The following is a 25,263-nucleotide window of genomic DNA, read 5'->3' on the forward strand; positions in this document are numbered from 1 at the left end:
GTGATTACATGTGATACAGGATGGGGAGTACCACTGAATGACTGTGTGCGTCTTGGTCCAGAACTCGCCTTCATATCCGGAACTCTTCTTCATTTGTGGGAGCACACACAGGGTACCCCCATGACCTACAGTGCTATCTGTGCGTGCCCAGATTTACCTTGTGCATATAGCTCAGCTAAAGCCACATAATTTATCATCTGACGCTACAGTCTAACCTGCCCAGTGTGAGCTTTTACACCCAAGGGGCAAGTAATGATGCGAAACTGAAGACACCACCATTCCTTCAACACTGACAAGAATATGGTGGAAATTGGTTTACATGTGTTGTACAGAGCCAGAGCTCTGTACAGAGCTCCAGAGCTCGCCTCAGATCCAGAGCTTACCTTCAGATCCGGAGCTCTCCTGCAGTTGTGGGAGTACACAGAGCGTATCCCCACAACCTACAGTGTCATCTTTGCACGCTAATATTGATCTCGTTTGTTGCTCGGCTAAAGCTGAACAATGCATCTTCTGATGCTACACTCTAACCTCCCCAGTGTGAGCTTTTTCACCCGAGTGGTACGTAATGATGTGAGACTGAAAACGGCAGCCTGTCCTCAGCACTAACAAGAAAATTGTGAAAATTGTTTTGCATATGTTGCACACAGAAATATGAGTTTACTTAGTGTTATACATAAATTCCTTCATAAACAAAAGAACCACCATAAAACTACAAAGTAGTTGTGATAACATAGCTCACAGAAAATTCAAATGCAATTCAACACTGCTTTATGTATACTTACACTTGTTGTGTTGATAACTAGTTCATTGTTGATAACACATTGCTCCCCTCTTTCTCTTTCTAGATGTGTTCTACTGGCGGGTGGAAAACATTATTTTTGGACCCCCATGTTCCATCTTCTGTACAATGTGTGATGTTACTGTTCGTTAGTGACTGTGCAATGTAAAATTTCATGCACCTTTGTGACTGGTCTTTTCAGTAGCACTTGTTTTGTTTTGCACATTATGGTGTAATTTTTTGGAGGGTTTGGGTTCATGTAATTGCTTCCTCTAAGTTCTTGTATGTACACTGCTTTGCTGGAGTTCCTTGCATAATTATTTTGTTTCAGCCTTTCCATTATATTTGTTTAAATAATTATATTCATAATTTCGTTTATTTTTTTAATATTTACATGTAAGCATATTTTAATGGTAATTCAGTGTTTAAGGTTCACAAAGAATTCTGTTCAGGTCTGTTTCAGCATATAAATGACAGTATTTCTTGAATGTTTGTGCACTGTTAATTCTTGTTGATGTTTTAATTATTGCACTAGTAGCTTGTCATCTTTTTGTATCATAAGCATCTATTACATTGGATGCTCAGCGGGAAGCTGACTGATCTCACTTGAATGTTCATTTAGTACAAGCAATAAATATTAGTTATACTGTTTCTTAAAAGAAATACATAGTTTCACTAGAGATTGCGCTGTGAATCTGCTAGGTGTTTTTTAAGTTGCTGCGCTCCGAGTTGCCCCGCTAAGCCACAGCAGAGCAGCGGGTGATTTTCACATATTAGTTATATGTTTAACAGACCTTTTGTAGTTGCACCGCCCTCTGGCCAAATTCAGGGAAATTAAACAAAATAAAAACAGCCATTGATCACTTTTATAAAGTAAAACAAATATCATTTATTTGTCCATGACGTATCTAGACATGCGCTTGTAATCCATTACCGGTCCATCTTATCCAGTGGAAAATAAAGCGTCGTTTTGGGGAACGCCACGTGATAGCCTGCGAGCTTGCTTTTCGCATCCAGTCCAGTCCTTTCTGACGCTAACGCTAGCCAACGTGCTGCACAGCACAAACCACATCCTCCCACACTGTGGGATATTCAAATGGGTCAGCACTTGCAACTTCTTGTCACAAACATAAATCTTTGTCATTGTGAAATCACGAGAGAGGGTGCGCACATCGACCACCCTTGCTAGTGAGTGCTGCACTGACCACCCTTGCGGCAGTGATGCTTCTCTCAGACAGCTTGTGTTTGTCACTCCGCTAGCCCTCTTGCGCTAGCCCTCTTGCGCTAACCCTCTTGCGCTAGCCCTCTTGAGCACATGCGTATTCGCACTTCTGCACTGCTCAGGTACTGAGCGAAGCATAAGAACGCCAAAGTAAGACACTCTGTTGTATCTGGCTCAGCATTTTTACAAAGTTAGCATCGTTTTCTTGATTGTGCACCTTTTATCGGTAGTTGTTAAGCCTATTGATGTGTTTTATGCTTATCAAAAGAAAGTATGTAACAATTAACTCACAAAAATCAGGTATTGCTTCAGCATGGCAGGACGAAATACGTGATCACTGAGTGCGTATTTACTGAGTATTGCACATTGCTGTATATTCTAAATATGAAGCAGAGATGTGTGCAATCTAGTGTAGAACCCTGTTGTAGTAAATGTGTCTGTAAGAGGCACCACATCAAGATGCATATGCTGCCATTTTGTTTTACAGAGTGTTATGCAATAGATAGCTAAAGAATAAAGAGCCACCATAAACCCAAGAAATACTGGTAATAATGCAGTACGCTTGACCAAAAGCAACCACGGTTAGTTCAAAACTGCATCATGCAAGCATTCTTCTTCTCCACTTGTGGAACCGTGCTGTGTTACATCCTCTATTAAAGATAGATAGTTGCTCTTGTATGGCCAATGAAAAGGGTACAGCTCATGTATATATGTTTATAATACCAGCAACTATGTTTTTGAATCAGAGGCTTATGCTTAGGCAGCAGAGTGCTTGTTTTGGCATTGTACTTTGGGTTTCTCTTAGAAAACGTCCCAATTAAAGAAAAATTTGTCCTGGATGAAGGATCAAACCCAGGACCAACGCCTTCTGTTGGGCCATTTGTGACATCAAAAATATTTTTTTAAACAACTGGCAGTAAGATAGTTACTTTATTGCAATGCTTTAACAGATATTGTAACAAATAAAGAAACGGCTGCAATATATTTGCAATATTTATATGTAGCCAGTTTAACATAACATACAATATAGTGAATCTTGGCTTGAGACAAGATGCTGTCCTCTTCATCTAGTCACCGAGCACATCATCTCATTCAGCATTTAGTAATTGTCCCATGACGATATTGCTGAAGGTTCATCCTGTCACACTTGGCTGCCAGCAGCAGCCTGCACCGATACCATACTCCACATCCTCTGACTTTGATATTTTATTATTCAAAATATTTTTGTAGCAAAAATAGGTGTGGATTTTGTAAACTTTGTCAATGAGAAATCTCAAATACATTGTGCAAATCAATATGTTCAACCAGCAGTGCTCTTGTTTTATGAGATTTAACTTCACCCTCAATACTTCTTGAAATGAGGGAGAAGCAGATCTTTAGCATTGTTATGCATATTATTTAATTTATTTTGGATTTCATAATTACTGTTTTGTTTCAAATAAAAAGCATTACGTAACTATCCTGTCTCGTTTTTTTTTTTTTTTTTTTTTTGCAGCATCGATGCAGACGAGCTTTCCAACAACTGTGGATGGTGAGATACCGCATCAAGGATACGTCCACCGTGACTGTGACACTGATGAACAGTCTAATGTGAAAGCAAACAACGAGGTTCATGTGAATTTGCCATTTGAATGCTGTTTGTGCCTTGAGCGCTTCTTGCTGAAGGAAACACTGAACAAACACCTGTGCACCCACACAGGTGAGGTATTTCAGTGTCCCTTATGCCCTCAGAGCTTCAGACGAAGAGCTCTTCTAAGGAGACACCAGCGCATCCACACAGGCGAGAGGCCATATGAGTGCCCTTTATGTCCTCAGAAGTTCTCACAAGGGGATCATTTGAAAAGACACCTTCGCATCCACACGGGAGAGAAGCCATTTCAGTGCCCCTCATGTCCTCGGAGCTTCAGGCAAAGGCCTCATTTGAAAACTCACCTTCGCATCCACACAGCCAAGAGGCCATTTCAGTGCCCTTAGGCCCCCCGAGCTTCTCATAAAAGTATGTCTTAAAGGAACACTTGCACATCCACATAGGTGAGAGGCCACTTCAATGCTCTGAATGCCCTGGGAACATTTTGACAGTACTAAGAAATTCATAAGACAACTATAACACCTTCGTTCTAGTAGTAAAAATATGGCTACGTTATCACTACCTTAACATTATCTTTGCGGTAAAGCATAACAACTATCTTATTTCACTTTTTTTAACCTTCTTGTGGAGTGCTCTGAACTGACCAGTCATATGTGCTGTAGGTTGCAAGCTCAAGGAATACTTCTGTATTTACACATTAGAACGACCGTACTGCTGCATCGTCTTTTTGCAATCCTTTTGCAAGCTACCCACTGAACACACATGAACTTTGCACTATTATATTACCAAGTATGCCACCAGCCATGTGAGGTGTATTTTACATCTTAAATGGAGTCTGAACAGGGAATCTGCACAGATGTGTGGTATGCTGCATGGCATTCTGGTACATCAGGAAGTGCAAGTGCTATTGTATGCTCTTATTGCAGAACTGCTAAGTGACTTTGGAGAATGTGCCAGCATCATCTAACAGGTTGTTCTATTATGCTAAAAATCATGAAACGCATAACTTGACCTTAGGTGAAACATGTTCAGTTGATAACATGATACCTTAGTGAAGTATATATTACTGCAGTTTTAATGGCGCATGTAGTGGGAATGAACATATACTGAATTGGCAAGTTGTTCCATCTTGTTGAGACAGTAGCTGAGGCCAGCTATATAGATGTTGCAGAGATGTTTCTTGCAATGAGCATCGGCCTATCACAGCAGCAGTAACAATGTGATTTTCTTTACGTGATGACACAACTGTGCGCACTTTGATATGTACGTATTCTGTCTCAAAAGGAACTATGCCAATAGAAGCATGTTTAAAGAGTTACAGATTCACTTTTGTGTAGGGTTTAATTACACAAGGTCCAGGTCTGGCCAAAGAGCATCAAGCAAGCCATTGTGAGTCCTAATGGAGAAATGAAAAATTATAGGTGCTGAAAAGCTGTCAAGAGGGAGAAGTGGTGCTCATGTTCTTAACGGGTGCTTTGAGCAATGGCAATGCTTAAATATTTCCAGACTTCTCAGATTAGGGTGCCATAAATCACACAGTGACTTTTTTTTTTTTTTTTTTACAAGCTCTGTGCATGTAGTATTGTGACTGAATGCTGGCCTTGAAAGTTCACTGTTAAAGCACCGATGTTTTTTATGTAGATTAAGTTTCTGGTAGGTGGCTTATGTTGTGTTTGCTGCCGAATTATGTTCCATGGTCATGATTTGTAATATTACTTTTTGTTAATGGCTGTACCTCCGGTTAATTTTCTCTCATGCCTGTGACTGGTGCCTTCACAGTAGATGGGCGTGTTCAGATAAGTGCAACCGGCTAAGTCCGGTGACGACCATATTTAATTTAGACCAAAATGTATATGTTGCTGCATGAGTACCAAGAAAAGCTAAACCAAAATTAGCTCTGTGAGAAAAAGATCATTCTTCACGAAAAAAATATGGAAGCGCCCAGCCAGTCAGAAGCGCTTTCTGTTAGTTTTGCTGAATCCGCATTTGGGTTAGCTCCCAAAGAAAAAGTGTTGTGGCTATGGCTCTAACAACATTTCTTGATACAGTACGGGTCAGTATCATTGCGTGAAACATTCGACAATATTGGCCAAAGTCCAGATTTTCTTTCCTCCCTATTTATAAAGAGTATGTTTTTCAAATTTCATCATTGTTTGCCATAAATGTTGTTAAAACTTGAGCCGAACATATTTCCTTACGTGGCACTATAAGCTCAGGAGAAGCCCTCAAGTTTAGGTCTGTTATTAAATTGGCAGTACTTTAAAAATATTTAAAAAAAGAATAGCATCCTTGATTTTCTTTGAAATTTTCCAAATTAGGCCTTTGACTGGAAGTAATGCAATCTGGAAAAAACATGTTGAATCATTTTTTTTTTGTTTCGGAATTATAAAGTGAGAAATGTGACTGAATAAATGGTAGCGTTGGTGTGACATGCAGCTCACAGCAAAGCCTGCCATGAGCCACCAGATTGGGGGGTGCTTTGCAGACAGCTCCTGGAAATTGGTTTGTTTTTCTTGCCACTCAGGCGCCAAAATATATTTTTTAAATGAAAATTCAAAATGTTCACCACACATGCCTGACTGAACTTATCTCGATACTCCCTGATGTCATTTGGCGCACAATAAGATCCAATCTTTTGTGTTAGCGTCATATTCTTGTTATTTCTAGCTTCTAGTATGTATGAGAGTTTTTTGAACTTCTTTCGTTATGACAATGGTCTCACCTTTTTCATTCTCGTCTTGCATATAAGCTATTTCTTGCTGTAATTAACCATTTAATTGTTTACTACAGAATCAGTTCTGTAAATCGGTTTTCAGTTCATTAAATAAGTTACTGTTTTGTGAATGTGCGTTGTTAATTCTTGTTAGCATTTCAATGCTTGCGCTCATGGCGTGTAATCTTTCAAATTATTAGCATTTTACTGTGTTTAATACTCGAAGAGAAGCTGAGTGACAGCATTTTCCAGTTAATTTATTATTGCCATTCAGTTCAATGGTTATGACAGATTTCCATCAGGAATTTAAATTATGATGCATGTGTTGTGGGCTATATGTGCTTTTTATTGTGGTAGCTATTCTGTGGACACTCCAGGCAAATTTTCACCGTCGCCCTGGTGTTCCAGCAATAAAACTGTGTGTGTTTGTGGTCAGATCATACGAAGCCAACAAAGAATGACACCAAGAGCAGCATAGAAAAAATTATTTGTAGTTCTTCATTGAAATATAGAAATGACAAATAAATGGAAATGAAAGTAGATGGACAACAAAGCCACATCTTTGCATTACGTGCACGATGCTCTTACCAATTATGCTACCGTGGCACCGTTTTCCCATCTTCTTTCTTGGATATTTATGTTTTACTTACTAGAACCAACCCTCAGAGGGTTGGCCAGCACCACCACTCACGGCCCTGGCACCAAATGTGGAACATTCTGTCTGCCTTAGGTGTCACATTGCAGAGTGACACGCGTAATGCATCACACGCGTAATGCCAACACGTGGATTTGTATCCCACCTATGGCCAGTTGTTTTTTCATCTTCTTTCATTTGAATTTGTTATCATTTTTTTATTTAAGAACTACAAATAATTTCCTTTATCCTATCCTTGATGTTATTGTTTGTTGGCTTCTTATATTTTGGCCCTTGGTTTCTTTCTTCTGATTCATATATATTTATATGCATATATAAAGAAAGTTGTCTGACAGCCAGTATTCAAGCAAAGAACCTCTAGGACAGAGGCCCGATACTCTAACCCAGGGGTTCCGTGAGTGGCCAAACAAATCTGAATCCATCCCCTCATTGGGGTATTTTTACATTGGAGTTTGTATTTGACACAACCACGGCACGCCACATCCACACTTCGGTAGTCTTCACGAGAAAGGTCATCATGGCGGTAGTGTTCAAGACTCATCACTGTTTGATTGACAGGCCCCAGGTGCCCATACTGGATGAATTTAATTCGTGCTTGCGGGTTTCTTCGAACGAGAATGGACTTTATGTCCTGGAAACTGAATGCCACTTTCGAATGTGGCAGCGTGTCGACTCATTGTCGACACATTGGCCATTCGCGTATTGCAACAGCACGGCGCTGGGTGTGCTGTTGTTACTGATGTTATAGTGTGCACTGATGTTATAGTGTGCCTTTCGAGCAGTTTCCTATATACAGGCTGGTTTGATTCCTTACAGTGTCCGTTTCTACTCCTGAATAAAAATGCGGAATAACCACCTCAACTCGCATTACGTAGATCGGGGTCCCGTGTGGCTGGGAGGTGCATGCCTTTAGGATTAGCATTATGATAGGTATACGGGGGGCTACCCAAAAGTTCAGGGAATTTGGTCATAAAAATATATACGCACCATAACTCCTAATCTGAATGGTCTCCTTTGAAGTAGTCACCTTGAGCATGAATAAACCAATCCCATCATTTTTACCATGATGTTGTGCATCTGTGGAATCCTTCAGGTGTGAGTGCATTGAGCACCTCCAGTGATTCCGACTGTATCTCTTCAACTGTGCTTTCAGCCTCAATTTTCAATCGGGAACAAGAAAAAGTCACAGGGGGTAAAGTCAGATGAATAGGGCTGTTGAAGATCAGCACTGTGATGTGTTTGGAAGTCGGGAACTGTCGAAAAGCAAGTAATGTGTGAGCCATCACCTCATTTTGGTGGAGAAGCCAATTGTTCTCCCACTTCCCTAGATGTTTGCGCCGAATGCTCTCCCTTGAAAACCTTACAGCAAAACTTCCTATTGATGGTTTATGTCCAGAAGGTATGAGTTCCTTACGTACAATTCCCACTCCCGGAGTGACTGAACTGATCCATTCCACTCCTGTAATTCCAGTAAATTAATCACTTTTATTAGAATTGTTCACTACTAGAGCTTGCACGTGCAACGATGAAAAAAAAAACTTTTTCTAGTTTTGACAGCCTAGCAAATTATGTTACATACTGTTATTTCGCGCAAGGATGAACATGCTTTCTGGCCTGTTATCTGTCCAGGACTTTCTTGCCTTTAATCACTGTAATTATAAATCATTAGAGTAATGCAAAGTGCATAGCAATTTTATGCTCTGTGACCCATGGAAGGTGAGCGCAGTTATTTCAGGAAAAAAACAGGCAAGCAAAATTAAGATTGTGTTCTTTGCTGTAGGAGAATGCGGCTATCGCAGTAAATGAGTTCAGAGCCGGAGAAATCACTGGAGTCTGCTGCTCTTTTTGTTTCATGTTTACCGCGCAATTTTCCAGCACACCTTTCTGACCGCTTGTTATTGTACCTCCTGGACACTTGACAGTGTGCGAGAATACATGATGCACTTTCCAAATCACTGTGGCCTCGGGCAGTGTGTAAACACTTCCAATGTGGCCATTTATAAATTGCATCCCTTTGTCGTACGTAAAGCATGCTCTTGCTAAATTGAATATTTCTTCACAACTTGACTACTTCACTACAAATGTTAAATCGTCCACTAAAACTGAGGAGTTAACCAGCTTAACACCTTAACTGAAAGATAATGAGTTAACCCTAACTAAAAGTTAGTCTTCAGATGCACTTGAACATTGGAATGAAAGAAGGGTTGTGGGTCATCGGAAATGTAGAATTTGTGGAAAACAGTGTTGTTTATAATTAACACTGCAGAGGTAGCCACTGGAAGAGTCTTAGTGAGTCAATAGGGAGAAGTGTAAATTTACCGCTTTTACAGTCGTGCTTCAAATTTACATTTAGTGCTTCGGGATTATGCATCCATTCCATACCAACTCCATTCTGGAATCTTGGGCTTGCATTTCATTCTCATTCCACCTGCCAAACTAGTACCAGCATACCATTCCATTCCAGCTGATTGGAAATGTGGAATGATTCCGTAGTCATTCCAACTCCACAGTTGTCACTTCACAACTCGAAGGCCTCCCCCTGTCTAGCATGCACGTGCAGACTCGCACACATGCGCACATGCACACACAAAATTTGATGTGAATGCCAATTAAGATGCTTTATCAACTAATAATGCACAAAGCACAAATAAGTTTAGAAGAAGCATTAAAAAATAAGAAAACTGAACAAACAGCAATACTCAAACGAAATCATTTCAAGCTCCACAGAAGCTTATTAAGATTTACATTTCACGGAAGAACTCAAAATCACTTTGTAGTGCAAAGCAGAAGTGGTGCTCCCTTCAAGGTGCCAGCTCATCTTACAGTTCAAGGCATGGATCGGACTGGAGATTTAACAGACTCATTGATGTAGACCTTGAAGCTGTGAAATGCTTGTGAGTAAAGATTATGGGAACCTTGTCCTTGAAAACACCATACATGTAGTACAGTGTTCTCTCTCTCTTGCACACACACACACACACACACACATTATTAGGGATACACTTCGTGTTTGTCTCGTTTAATGTTTAATCCAAAAATCCCATGCGAGGGCTGAATTGTCATACTCTTCTGCATGCTGAACCGACCGACTGAGAACATGAAGCTCCTCCAGGAAGCGCAATCATTGCTGGACGTGACAACCATTTTCAAAGCATATAAGTAACCTACAAAGTTCAATTTTTTGGTACGCGTAAGCCAAAACTTGGCCCCCTTTCCTCAAAATATGTAATTTCTACTGTTTGCTCCTGTCAGGGAACATGTTCTAGTGTAGGAACAGCCTAAAATGAAATTGACAGACAGTCAGAAGTGACACATGCCTTTAGAAAGAAATTGTCAACATTGTGATGGTATTGTAATGGTTTTCCACTTTCGACATGGTCGTTTTTGCCACCATATCTAGGGTAAGTTATGAATACGCAAACAAATTTGACCGTCAGAACTGTCAGACGTATTGAATCTTGATGGTCATAAGAGACGGCAGCGCTATGTCGACTATCTGTAGCCAGTGATTCAAAACTTCTGGTATTTCAAAATCCGATGGTTTTGTGCTGTAATGTGTGCAAATGCTTTGCGCGGCTGATCATAATGCTTTATCCGTACCCCTCACCATTAGGTTTACCCACTGTGGTTGCTCAGTGGCTATGGTGTTGGGCTGATGAGCACAAGGTCACGGGATCAAATCCCGGCCACGGCGGCAGCATTTCGATGGGGGCGAAATGCGAAAACACCCGTGTACTTAGATTTAGGTGCACGTTAAAGAACTCCAGGTGGTCGAAATTTCCGGAGTCCTCCACTGCAGCGTGCCTCATAATCGGAAAGTGGTTTTGGCACGTAAAACCCCATAATTTTTTTTATAACACATTGCTCCCCTCTTTCTCTTTCTAGATGTGTGGCACTGGCAGAAGGAAAATATTATTTTTGGACCCCCATGTTCCATCTTCTGCACAATGTGCGATGTTACTTTTTGTTAGTGACTGTGCAATATAAAATTTCTTGCATCTTTGTGACTAGTCCTTTCAGTGGCACTTGTTTTGTTTTGCACAATATGGTGTAATTTTTTTTTTTTTGATTCAGTTCATGTACTTGCTTCTTCTAGGTTCTAGTATGTACACTGCTTTGCTGGAGTTTCTTGCATAAATATTTTTTTCAGCCTTTCCATTATATTTGTTTAAATAATTATATTCATAATTTCATTTATTTTTATTATGTTTACATGTAAGTATATTTTAATGGTAATTCTGTGTTTAAGGTTCACAGAGAAGTCTGTTCAGGTCTGTTTCAACATATAAATGACAGTGTTTCTTGAATGTTTGTGGATTGTTAATTCTCTTGATAGTTATTGCACTAGTAGCTTGTCATCTTTTGGTATCGTAAGCATCTATTATATTGGATGCTGGGCGGGAAGTTGACTGATCACACTTGAATCTTCGTTTAGTACAAGCAATAACTATTAATTATACTGCTGCTTAAAAGAAATGCATAGTTTCACTAGAGGTTGTGCTGTGAATCTGCTAGGTGTTTTTTAATTTCTCTTTCATTCGTTTCTGCATATTGTCTTCTTCAGTGCCCTTGTTCATTCATCCTCAGCACTGAAGAACTTATTGCAAATTCAAGAAAGTGTTTATTTTACTTTCTGTTTTACAGAATTGTATGCTTTGTAATTCTATATTTTTATAAAACATGTTAATATAGAGAATATTAAAAATATATTACACATAAAATATATGTTTTTGTAAGGCCATAGTCCTGCAATGGCAACAGATCATTTGTATGCTATCCGGCTTATTAAATGTGAAGCATTACGTTACGTTTCGCCTACGACGCGCGGTAAAGCCGGCGCGGATGCAACGGACGCCGGGGCTTCGTTCAAAGCGGCAGACATTTTGGCCCGTTCGGCGCCGCCGCTACGCCTCCCCGCCAAGCGTGTCCAGGCATGTTTCAATGCCACGTGTCTTCATGTGCGTGTGTGTGTGTATGTGCATGTTGGTGCCCACGCTTGTCGAAGCGCGGCAGCCGGGGAGAGGAGCTCCCCCAACTGTGAAGCGAGGGGGTCTGACCGGCGCCGGCACGACGGCTGCGCCACCTTCTCATCCCCTTTGTGCCCGAGCGGCGCGGCCCGGCGGATGCGTCACCTACTCATCCCAACGTGCCCGAGCGGCGCGGCCCGGCGTATGCGCCACCTTCTCATCCCATTGTGCCCGAGCGGTGCGGCCCGGCGTATGCGCCACCTTCTCTTCCCATTGTGCCCGAACGGCGCCGGCACGACGGCTGCGCCACCTTCTCATCCCAACGTGCCCGAGCGGCACAGTCACGTGCTCGTCTTAGAGGGGTTCCTTCTTGCCCTCAACTGCGAGAGTATAAAAGCAGCTGCCCCCGGACGCCAAGAGAGGCTCCGATTTCTTCTGTTGAGTAACGTGCACTTCCGTCTCTCTACTTCGGTCGACCTGACCGCCAACTCTTTGCGATGTTAGAATAAACAAGTTGTTTTGTTGTTACCAGTCGACTCATGCTTTGCCGGGACCTTCGGATGCTTCCAGTTGTGCCCCAGGCCGCCAGGCCAACGCTACCCTTGGGGCTTGCGACCCAGGTGCAACAACGGGCGTCAGCGCTGAGTTCCCAACAACTGGTGGCAGCGGTGAGATCGCGACAACGGAGGCCAGCAGCGAAGATATGCAGTTGACTGTATGCTGAGCAGCTCAACGACCATCCGGGAGCAGTGCAACGAGCCCTGTGTGATGACTGGTTGCCTGCAGCGGAACGACTGCGCGGAATTCTTGGCTACGAGGTTTGGTGAGTGCGGGACTTTCTTCTTCTGAGCTTTGCCAGGCTTTTGTTAGTGTCAGAAACAGAGCTGGTAATTGTGGTTGTCGTTGCTGCCGGGTTAGATTGCGGCAAGACAATAATAGGCAGTAGAGAAAGCAGCATTCAGAGCAGCCATGGATTTGAAGTCGTTGCGCAAACCGAAATTGCTGGAGCTTGCAAGAGAGTTGGGTCTGGATGTCTCAGACAAACTCAGAAAACCAGAACTGCTAAGGGCTATTCTTGAGTTAGAAGCTGCGGATGACGAGCTGTCGGAATGCCTTGAGACCATTGAGGAGAGGGAGACGGCAAAAAGACAGGAGCGCGAAATTAAAGAACAGAAAGAGAAAGATGAGCGTGAACGAAAAGAACAGAAAGAAAAAGAAGAGCGTGAACGTAAAGAACAGAAAGAGCGAGAGCAACAAGAGCGCGACCGTCAACACGCTTTGGAAATGAAGCGTCTCGAGATAGAGATCGAACGCGCTCGTAATGGAAGTCAGGCACACGGTGCAGGAGAACGCGTATTGTTCAAAATGACTGACCTGATGCGGCCGTTTAAGCTTGGAGAGGACATTGGTTTGTTCCTGGTTAACTTTGAGCGAACGTGCGAGAAGCAGGGGTTCTCTCGGGAAACGTGGCCACAGCGCTTGCTCACTTTGTTACCCGGCGAGGCGGCCGACGTAGTCGCTCGCTTGAATAGAGAGGAGGCAGAGGATTTCGACAAAGTGAAATCGAGTCTGCTAAAAAAGTACAGGCTGTCAGCGGAGGCGTTCCGTCGGAAGTTTCGGGAAAATGAGAAAGGCAAAAGTGAGTCATATACAGAGTTTGCGTACAGGCTTATGTCAAACATGCAGGAGTGGCTCAAAGAAGAGAAAGCGTTTGGTGACCACGAGAAAGTTCTGCAGTGTTTCGGGCTAGAACAGTTTTATAGTCGGTTACCTGAGAACGTGCGGTACTGGGTCTTGGATAGGCCAGACGTTAGTACAGTGGCTAAAGCCGCCGAGCTAGCCGAGGAGTTTGTGACGCGTCGGGCTCGCGGAGCTAAGGACGGTCAAAAGGGTGAATTTGGCTCCAAGTTTGAAAGGCCGAAGTTCACACCCATGAGAGCAAAGGGGAACACACGTAGTGCGGATGCGAGTGAAAGCAGTGCGACCGAACCTAAGGAGACGGCGGCAGCCGAAGCCGAACGCAGAAAGCGGTTCGAGACGAGGCAAGCGCGCGTTTGTTATACGTGCCAGAAGCCGGGTCACTTTTCGGCGCAGTGTCCGGAAACAAAACCAAAAGTGGTGTTTTTGTCATTATGTAGCACTGACGAGAACATGAAGCTTCTCGAGCCTTACATGCGAGACCTCCTCGTGAACGGGAAAGAGTGCCGAGTGCTTCGCGATTCCGCAGCTACAATGGATGTAGTTCACCCCTCCTACGTAGAACCCGATATGTTCACGGGCGAGTGCGCATGGATCAAGCAAGCCGTGGAAGCTCATAGCGTGTGTCTGCCCGTAGCAAAAGTGCTTATTGAAGGACCTTTCGGAGCGCTTGAGACGGAGGCTGCAGTGTCATCTATGCTGCCTCCCCAGTACCCGTACCTATTTTCGAACAGGTCTGATCACCTCCTGCGCGAGAAGGGGCTTTTGTTTGGTGAGGCTAGCGTTCAGGCCTTAACCAGATCGAAGGTTCGGGAGCTCGCTGCAAAGGCGGTAGTTGCGGGGCCGACGTTATCGAACAATGAAAAAGGGTCAGAGGCACAGCAAGCCGATATTCAGAGCACGCCCGAACTGAATAAAATTGAGCCTGTAGCGTTGAAGGCGCCAGATACTGGAGAGGAAATGCCCGACACGGGAAAGTTAGAAGAGCTATCTACAGATTTGCTCATCGCGCCTATGTCAGACGGACTTAATAGGTTGCTAAAAGTCAGCCGGTCGGCTTTGATAGCCGAGCAAAAGAAGGATGGCAACCTAGAAAACATACGCTGCATTGTCAAGGAAGGTATCGCCAAGAAAAATGCTCGCTTTGTGGAAAGAGGTGGGGTCCTGTACCGGAAGTATCTAGACCGCAGGGGAGTGGAGTTAGATCAGCTGATCGTGCCTCAGTGCTACCGTCAGGATCTGTTGCGCTTGTCGCACGGGGGTTCATGGTCCGGACACCTAGGAGTTAAGAAAACTAAGGACCGTCTCTTGCAAGAGTACTATTGGCCAGGGTGTTTTCGGGACGCAGACCATTTCGTGAGGACATGTGACGCCTGTCAGCGGGTGGGCAAACCAGGGGACAAATCGAGGGCGCCGTTGAGATTGGTACCTATCATTACGGAGCCTTTTAGACGGCTCGTTATTGATACAGTGGGACCTCTGCCGGTAACAGCCACGGGGTACAGGCACATTTTGACTGTGATCTGCCCAGCGACAAAGTTCCCTGAAGCAGTGCCGCTTAAAGAACTCAGCTCAGTTGAGATAGTCAATGCACTACTGTCCATATTTGCGCGAGTTGGTTTTCCTGCGGAAATCCAATCAGATCAGGGCACAGTGTTTACTAGCGCTTTGACGACAACTTTTCTCGAAAGGTGTGGGGTAAAGCTGTTACACAGCTCAGTGTACCACCCACAGTCGAATTCCGTTGAGAAGCTCCACTCCGTCATGAAGCGCGTGTTGAGAGCATTGTGTTTTGAACATCAAACTGACTGGGAACTGTGTCTGCCTGGGGTGATGTTTGCATTAAGGACCGCGCCGCATGCGGCTACGGGGTTTTCGCCAGCCGAGCTGGTGTACGGTCGCTCGCTGCGATCTCCGCTTCGCATGCTTCGAGAATCGTGGGAAGGCAGGGGCGACGACCCAGTCATGGTGGAGTACGTGCTTAAGCTCCTCGAACGCTTAAGAAGGGCACAGGAGTTGTCAGGTGAAGCAATGGCAAAGGCCCAGCAGAGGGCCAAGGTTTATTATGATCGGACAGCCAGGGCCCGTCGTTTTGAGGTGGGCGATGAGGTCATGATATTGCGCACATCGCTAAACAACAAACTAGACGTGCAGTGGGAGGGCCCAGCACGGATTGTTCAAAAACTGTCAGACGTCAACTACGTGGTGAGTCTGCCAGGAAAGCGGAAAGCACAGCAAGTTTACCACTGTAATCTGCTCAAACCTTATAGACAAAGGGAAGCAGTGGTGTGCATGATGGTAAACGTTCCTGAAGAGCTTCCGGTCGAGCTTCCGGGACTAGGCTCAGTGACGAACAGGGAAGACACCGGTCAAGTCATTAGTGACCTTATCAGTAACGCACCGCTGTCGCCTGAGCAGAAAACCGAACTACGCCAGCTCTTACAAGAGTTTCAAGGTCTGTTCTCTGAGAGGCCTGGTAGGACTTCTGTCCTTACTCATGATATAGAACTTACCTCCCCAGAGCCAGTACGATCCAAGGCGTACCGGGTGTCACCCCGCCAGCGCGATATTATGGAGGCTGAGGTAAAGAAAATGCTACAGCTCGGAGTTATTGAGGCGGGTGAGAGTGATTATACCTCCCCTTTGATTTTAGTTGAGGTACCGGGCAAGGAACCTCGTCCTTGCGTCGACTACCGCAGGCTTAATTCCATCACTAAGGATCAAATTTATCCGATCCCTAACATCGAGGAGCGCCTTGAGAAAGTTAGTAGCGCTCAGTTTATTTCCACCCTAGATCTTGTCAGGGGTTATTGGCAGGTTCCACTTACAGAAGAGGCTAGTAGGTATGCGGCGTTCATTTCACCAATGGGAACATTCCGTCCTAAAGTGTTGAGTTTTGGTTTGAAGAACGCGCCATACTGTTTTTCAAGCCTCATGGATAAAGTGTTGCGGGGACAGCAAGAATTCGCTTTACCGTATTTAGACGACGTAGCGATATTCTCCGCATCCTGGTCTGAGCATATGGCACACTTGCGGGCAGTGCTAACCCGCCTGCGCGAAGCGGGCTTGACAGTCAAGGCTCCCAAGTGCCAGTTAGCACAGGCCGAGGTTGTCTACCTCGGTCACGTGATTGGTCGGGGTCGTCGCCGCCCCTCTGAAATAAAGGTGGCCGCTGTGCGAGACTTCCCGCAACCGCGCACGAAGACCGATATTCGGTCGTTCTTAGGTGTCGCCGGCTACTATCAGAGGTACATCCCCAGGTACTCTGATATCGCGGCTCCCCTGACGGATGCTCTAAGAAAGACAGAGCCCCAAACAGTCGTCTGGGACGAGACAAAGGAAAGAGCTTTTAGCGCCCTAAAGAGTGCCCTAACAAGCCAGCCGGTGCTACGATCGCCGGACTATACAAAAGGGTTCGTTGTTCAGTGCGATGCTAGTGAGCGAGGCATGGGCGTTGTACTGTGCCAACGGGAAAATGGAGAAGTAGAACACCCCGTCCTGTATGCTAGTCGTAAGCTGACCAGTCGTGAGCAGGCGTACAGCGCCACCGAGAAAGAGTGTGCGTGTCTCGTGTGGGCCGTTCAGAAATTGTCATGCTATCTAGCCGGCTCGAGGTTTATCATTTAGACGGATCACTGCCCTCTCCAATGGCTGCAGACCATCTCTCCCAAAAATGGCCGCCTCCTGCGCTGGAGCCTCGCTTTGCAACAATATTCCTTTGAGGTGCGTTACAAAAAGGGGAGTCTCAACGGTAACGCCGATGGCTTAAGTCGAAGCCCCTAACGTAGGAATCAGCCTCAAGATTGTTTGTTACTGATGTTTTTCTTCCTGAGGCAGGATTTTTAACATATTGCTTTTGTTTAGTGTTTCAAAGTGATGACATGCTTTCTAGTGCAATTTTCCAATTTGTGGACGCGTTCTGAGTGCTGCTAGACTACTGTAAGGAACTAGGCAGTGGTATAGAAGGGGGAAGAGCCTGGCAGGGCTTAGTGAGGGTTGTGCCGTGCTTGCTGACTGAGCGGTTGAGTTTCAGCGTAGTTCTAACGCTTGCCGGGAACGAGAACAAAAATGTGAACTCTCCCGAAGTCACTTTGCAGTGTCCTGTGCGAACCTGAACGAGAGAACGAGGCCTTCTCTGTGCGCTGCGCTCAAGAAACGTCGAGGGACGCCCGACTTCGGTTATGAGCATCATCGAGCGACATCCCTCCGGACAGCGGATGCAGTCCCCTGACCATCGGGATCTCCTTCCCCCGGCGGGGCGGTCTGTTACGTTTCGCCTACGACGTGCGGTAAAGCCGGCGCGGATGCAACGGACACCGGGGTTTCGTTCAAAGCGGCAGACATTTTGGCCCGTTCAGCGCCGCCGCTACGCCTCCCCGCCAAGCGCGTCCAGGCATGTTCCAATGCCACGTGTCTTCATGTGCGTGTGTGTGTGTATGTGCATGTTGGTGCCCACGCTTGTCGAAGCGCGGCAGCCGGGGAGAGGAGCTCCCCCAACTGTGAAGCGAGGGGGTCTGACCGGCGCCGGCACGACGGCTGCGCCACCTTCTCATCCCCTTTGTGCCCGAGCGGCGCGGCCCGGCGTATGCGCCACCTTCTCATCCCATTGTGCCCGAGCGGCGCGGCCCGGCGTATGCGCCACCTTCTCTTCCCATTGTGCCTGAACGGCGCTGGCACGACGGCTGCGCCACCTTCTCATCCCAACGTGCCCGAGCAGCACAGTCACGTGCTCGTCTTAGAGGGGTTCCTTCTTGCCCTCAACTGCGAGAGTATAAAAGCAGCTGCCCCCGGACGCCAAGAGAGGCTCCGATTTCTTCTGTTGAGTAACGTGCACTCCCGTCTCTCTACTTCGGTCGACCTGACCGCCAACTCTTTGCGATGTTAGAATAAACAAGTTGTTTTGTTGTTACCAGTCGACTCATGCTTTGCCGGGACCTTCGGATGCTTCCAGTTGTGCCCCAGGCCGCCAGGCCAACGCTACCCTTGGGGCTTGCGACCCAGGTGCAACAACGGGCGTCAGCGCTGAGTTCCCAACAATGCCTACCCAATGAGAAATTTGTCTGTCGCATTAGACAATGAATGACTCATACCCCCTGTAAGTAAGGGCTCATAATCCCGTAAGCAAGCAAAAAATGCAATGTCTCATGCCCACGTAAGGCAGAGGCTTCAAGCGCGCAGTAAAGTGACGCGAGCATTGTATACATTCATTGAAATCACCCATACAACACACAGAACAGCATACATTCCAATAAAAAGCAAGCTCAAAACAAGCATCCGATTCATCAATAAAGTATCGCATGCCCCCTCAGCAAATGCAGTGGTTGTTTAGCAAGAGCTTTGCTTAGGTAATCTTAACACCAAAGGTCGAGCGTTCGTGTGCCTTACTTAACTCGTGTTAACTTCACATTAATTACCACCAATGGTCATGGCTATGAATGCCGTAATGAATTCTGTCTTAATGAAACCTGCCTGACCATGTTTGTTATCGGACATGATAAGCAGATGTTCAATAAAGTTGATAACTACGAATGAGAGTTGATAAGGGTTTATGCCTGTCGGATGAAGTTCCATAAGGTTGATAGTGACACCGTGCTACGTGGAGATGAGTAAGTAGCACAATGCTTACACATACTTGGACAACTACCAGAGGAGTTCCTCTGTAAATATTTTTTTGTGTCGTTTACCTGTCGTGTTTTTGCATTGCAATTATAAATTCATTGCATTTGTTAGAGCAGAAAAGCCATTTATTAGCACAACTGTAATGCAGGCAGGTTCTTTCCATTCTTTGCTAATCTATGTGGTTTCATCCTTTCTATTTTATGTGTGTGCATGCATGCATAAGAGTGGCTGTTTGCTTCTCATCAAGAACTGGCGTACTGCAAGCCTCTGATTCGTTCTCCGATTCTGCGCACTGCTTGTGTTGATTAAAGCTAGCTGATGTGCTATGAGATATTGTATCTGTTTCAGCTTTTTGCAAAGCTAAAATCATCATTTTCTTCATTGTGCACTTTTTATCTATGTAGTTGTTAGGGTTGTTCATATCTTTTATACTTTCAAAAGAAAGTATGTAAGAATTAAATGACTCAAGTGATAAAAATGAACAAGAGCCATGTGGAAGCAATACCTAATCACTGTGTGCCTATTTACTGAGCATTGCACATTGCTGTATATTCTAAATGTGAAGCAGAGATGTGTGCAATTCAGTGTGGAACTTTGTTGTAGTTATATGTGTCTGTAACAGGCACCACATCATGATGCATATGCTGCCCGCAGAAATTTTATTTTACAGAGATATGCAGTAAATAGCTTAAAGAATAAACAGTGACCATGAACCTGCGAAATACTGGTAATAACGCAGTACACTTGACTAAAAGCAACCACTGTTAGTTCAAAACTGCATCATGCAAGCATTCTTCTTCTCCACTTGTGGAACCGTGCTGTGTTACATCCTCTATTAAAGATAGATAGTTACTCTTGTATGGCCAATGGAAAGGGTACAGCTCATGTATATATGTTTATGATACCAGCAACTATGTTTTTGATTCAGAGGCTTATGCTTAGGCAGCAGAGTGCTTGTTTTGGCCTTGTACTTAGGTTTCTCATAAAGAAAATGTCCCAGCTAAAGAAAAATTTGTCCTGGATGAAGGATCAAACCCAGGACCAACGCCTTCTGTTGGGCCATTTGTGACATTTGTGGCATCAAAAATATCTTTTTAAACAACTGGCAGTAAGATAGTTACATTATTGCAATGCTTTATTTGTGTTATTGTGTGAAAAATATTGAGGATGTCATCAAGAAATTGTAACAAATAAAGAAACGGCTGCAATATATTTGCAATATTTATACGTAGCCAGTTTAACATAACATACAATATAGCGAATCTTGGCTTGAGACAAGATGCTGTCCTCTTCATCTAGTCACCGAGCACAACATCTCATTCAGCATTTAGTAATTGTCCCAAGACGATATTGCTGAAGGTTCATCCTTGCACACTTGGCTGCCAGCAGCAGCTTGCACCGATACCATACTCCACATCCTCTGACTTTGATATTCTTTTTATTATTCAAAATATTTTTGTAGCAAAAATAGGTGTGAATTTTGTAAACTTTGTTAATGAGAAATCTCAAATACATTGTGCAAATCAAAATGGCCACCCAGCAGTGCTCTTGTTTCATGAGATTAAACTTCACCCTCAATACTTCTTGAATGAGGGAAAAGCTGATCTTTAGCATTGTTGTGCATGTTATTTAATTTATTTTGCATTTCATAATTACTGTTTTGTTTGAAATGAAAAGCATTACGTAACTAACCTGTCTTGATTTTTTTTTTTTTCTGAAGCATCGATGCAGGCGACCTCTCCAACAACTGTGAAGGTTGAGATACCACATCAAGGATACTTCCACCGTGACTGTCCGACTGATAAACCCTCTAATGTGAAACCAAAGAACGAGGTTCATGTCAATTGGCCATTTGAATGCCATTTGTGCCCTGAGAGCTTCTCGCTGAAGGAAACCCTGAACAAGCACCTGTGCACCCACACAGGTAAAAGGACATTTCAGTGTTCCTCATGCCCTCGGAGCTTCTGGAAAAGGGTTGATATGATAAGACACCTTCGCATCCACACAGGCGAGAGGCCATTTCAGTGCCCCTCATGCCCTCAGAGCTTCTCACAAGGAAATCATTTGAGAACACACCTGCGCACCCACACAGGCGAGAAGCCGTTTCAGTGCCCCTCATGCCCTCAGAGCTTCTCACAAGGAATTCATTTGAAAACACACCTGCGCACCCACACAGGTGAGAAGCCGTTTCAGTGCCCCTCATGCCCTCGGAGCTTCAGGCAACGGGGTAATTTGAAAACACACCAGCGCATCCACACAGGCGAGAGGCCACATCAGTGCTCGTTATGTCCTCGGAGGTTCTTACAAGGAGAGCATTTGAAAACACACCTGCGCACCCACACAGGCGAGAGGCCGTTTCAGTGCCCCTCATGTCCTCAGAGCTTCAGGCAACGGGGTCATTTGAAAACGCACCTTCGCATCCACACAGACGAGAGGCCATTATAGACCCCTTTGGGCGCTTGGAGCTGCTCATAAAAGTATGTCCTCAAAAAACATCTGCACATCCACACAGGCAAGAGGCCATTTCAATGCTCTGAATGCCCTCGGAGCTTCTCACAGTGGTCCTCAATGGATGATCACCTGTGCACCTACACAGGTGAGAGGCCATTTTAGTGCCACTTGTGCCCTCAGACCTTCGTGCGTGAAAGCCACCTCAACAGGCACTTGTGCCACCATAACCGCAATTGACCATTTCAGTGCTAGTTTTGCTGTAGGGGCCTCTCTGTAATAGCGTATTCGGCTTGGTGTTCCAGAACATTTTGACACTACTAAGAAAGTCTGAAGATAGCTTTAAAATCTTTGCGGTAAAGCATAACAAGTATCTTGCGTCACTTTTTTTAACCTTCCTGTGGAGTGCTCTGAATTGACCAATCAAATGTGCTGTAGGTTGGTTACAAGCTCAAGGAATACTTGTTTATCCTCACATTAGAATGACCGTACTGCTGCATCGTCTTCTCCAAATCCTTTTTGCAAGCCACTCACTGAACACACATGAACGTTGCACCATTATACCACCAAGAATGCCACCAGCCATGTGAGGTGTATTTTACATTTTAAATGGAGTCTGAACAGGGAATCTGCACAGATGTGTGGTATGGTGCATGGCATTCTGGTACATTAGGAAGTGCAAGTGCTATTGTATGCTCTTATTGAAGAACTGCTAATTGACGTCGGAGAATGTGCCAGCATCATCAAGCAGGTTGTTCTATTATGCTAAAAAATCATGAAATGCAAACCTGGACCTTAGGTGAAACATGTACGGATGATAACATGGTACCTTAGTGAAGTATATATTACGGCAGTTTTGATGGCACTTTTGGTGGGAATGAACAGATTCTGAATTGGCAAGTTGTTCCATCTTGTTGAGACAGTAGCTGAGGCCAGCTATATAGATGTTGCAGAGATGTTTCTTGTAATGAGTATCGGCCTATCACAGCGGCAATAACCATGTGATTTTCTTTATGTGATGGCACAAATGTGCGCACTTTGGTATGTACATATTCTTTCTCAAAAGGGACGATGCCAATAGGAGCGTGAGTGAAGAGCTATAGATTGGCTGTTGTGTAGGGTTTAATCACACAAGGTCCAGGCCTTGCCAAAGAGCATCAAGCAAGTCACTCTGAGTCCTAGTGGAGAAATGAAAAATTATAGGTGCTGAAAAGCTGTTAAGAGGGAGAAGTAGTGCTCATGTTACTAGCGGGTGCTTTGAGCAATGGAAATGCATAAAATTTTCCAGACTTCTCAGATTAGGGTGCCATAAATCACACAGTGACTTTGTTTCTTTTGACAAGCTCTGTGCATGTAGTATTGTGACTGGATGCTGGCCTTGAAAGTTCACTGTTAAAGCACTTATGTTTTTTATTTCTTGTATGTAGATTAAGTTGCTGGTAGGTGGCTTATGTTGTGTTTGCTGTCGCACTATGCTCCATGGTCATGATTTGTAATATTACTTTTTGTTAATGGCTGTACATCTGTTAATTTTCTTGCATATGTGTGACTGGTGCCTTCAGAGTAGATGGGTGTGTTCATATCAGCTCAACCGGCTATGTCCAGTGACGACCAACCATTTTTAATTTAGATCATAAAAGATATTTTGTTGCCTGAGTACCAAGAATAACTAACCCAAACTTACCTTTGCAAGAAAAGGATCTGTCTTCAAGAAAAAGAAATATAGAAGTGCCCAATCGGTCGGAAGCTCATTCAGTGAGTTTTGCCAAATCCCCATTTCGGTTAGCTCCCAAAGAAAAATTGTTGTGGGTATGGCTCTAACAATATTTATTGATACAGTACGGGCCAATAACATTGCACGAAACATTGCACAATGTTGGCCAAATTCCAGATTTTCCTTTCTCCGTATTTGTAAAGAGCATGTTTTTCAAATTTCATCGTGTGCTTTAATGTTGTCGAAAGTTGAGCCAAATATACTTCCTTGCGTGGCACCATACTATCAGGAGAAGCCCTCAAGTTTAGGTCTGTGATTAAATTAGCAGTACTTTAAAAATATCTTTAAAATATACCATCCTTGATTTTCTTGGAAATATTCCAAATTAAGTCTTTGTCTTGAATTAATGCAATCTGGAAAAAATATGTTGCATCATTTCTTTTCTTTCAGAATTATAAAGTGAGAAACGCGACCAAATAAATGGTTGCATGTTGCTGCGACATGCAGGGTCTGCGCATGATCATGGTTGGAAGTTCCCTTCTTTCGTGGCACGGAAATGCTCCAGCATGGCTCTGAAAGCTAGGAATGACAAAACAGAAAATGTCGGGGTGAAAACGCTCGGCACGTTCATAGACAGGAATCGCATAATGTATATATGTGCGTAGCAACAGAACCGTGGGGCATTGCCACACAGTTTGTGGTGCGTTCATTAGAAACAGAATGCAGAGTATCCAAAAACAATGTTTTTAGTTCTACACTGGTTAGTAACTTGCTCAGCGAGGGAGCTCACAGCAGAACTTGCAGTGAGCCAACACATTAGGGGGTGCATTGCAGACAACTGTGGGAAGTTGGTTTGTTTTTCTTGGCACTCAGGCAGCAAAGTATATTTTTTCCATCTAAATTCGATATGGTCACCGGACATGCCTGACCGAACTTATCTGGATGCACTCTGATGTTGTTTGGTGCACAATAAGGTGCAAACTTTTTGTGTTAGGGTCATATTCTTGTTGCCTCTAGCTCCTAGTACGTGTCCGAGTTTTTCGAGCTTCTTTTGTCGTGATCATGGTTTCACCTTTATCATTGTATTCTTGCATATAAGCTCTTCCTGGCTGCAATTAATTATTTAATCGTGTATTACCGAATTAGTTCTGTAAGTCTGTTTTCAGTTCATTAAATAAGTTACTGTTTTGCATATGTGCATTGTTACAACCTGCGTGTTTTTGAGCATGAAATGATTTTAGCTCCCATTGTCGGCAACCTTTGAGCGACCTTGAGCCAAAAGCCAGAGACCTTATCCGGGCACCCAAACAAGAACAGCTCCCCCAATTCCCCGCACCCTTTGTACATGACTACCTACATTACATGCGCTAGTTACTCCGAAACATGTTACAAAAAATATTGCTTCCAAGTTCTTCCTAATGTTTCTTCACAATATCACTGCAGCTGTAACTTCTGGTACGCTGAAGTTTTATTGCGAAAGCAATTATATGGACACTCCAGGCGCATTTCTGCCGTCGCTGTGAAGTTCCGTAATGAGTGAAATCGTGCGAGGGTGAGCCGGCGAACGCGGTTCAATCTCGAGTGCACGTTTGAGGAACGCCGCCTAGATGCGTGCTCTCACATGTGGCGCGCGAGGCTGGAGGGTCAGGCGAGGGAGGAGGGGCGTTCTTCTCCGGCGAATGCTAGGATGCCTCGATGTCCTCATCGCCTGCCGCTCCGTACAGAGTGGAGACAACTACGGCGTCTACTACGGCGTTGACCACGCGGCCACGGATGCGTTGCCAGCGCTCGTGTGTCTTGAAAGCGATCTGCGACGTGGCCAAAGTGCGCGCCCGCGTGGGCCTCATCTTCAAAGCGTACT

At 44.5% G+C, this 25,263-nt stretch overlaps 1 protein-coding gene across 1 annotated transcript in view; it reads left to right on the forward strand.

Annotated features, from left to right (window-relative positions):
* The window catches only part of LOC142586344 (uncharacterized), a 31,369-nt gene extending 6,769 nt beyond the window's left edge, over positions 1-24,600 (forward strand). The window contains exons 4-6 of the mRNA XM_075697593.1: positions 846-909; positions 3,496-3,972; positions 20,961-24,600. Coding sequence (XP_075553708.1) covers positions 846-909; positions 3,496-3,972; positions 20,961-21,685 — 1,266 coding nt within the window. The 3' untranslated portion in view covers positions 21,686-24,600. The remainder of the gene's footprint in view (positions 1-845; positions 910-3,495; positions 3,973-20,960) is intronic.
* Positions 24,601-25,263: the final 663 nt, after the last annotated feature.

The sequence above is a fragment of the Dermacentor variabilis genome, chromosome 6 (assembly GCF_050947875.1).
Source record: "Dermacentor variabilis isolate Ectoservices chromosome 6, ASM5094787v1, whole genome shotgun sequence".
Lineage (NCBI taxonomy): Eukaryota > Metazoa > Arthropoda > Arachnida > Ixodida > Ixodidae > Dermacentor > Dermacentor variabilis.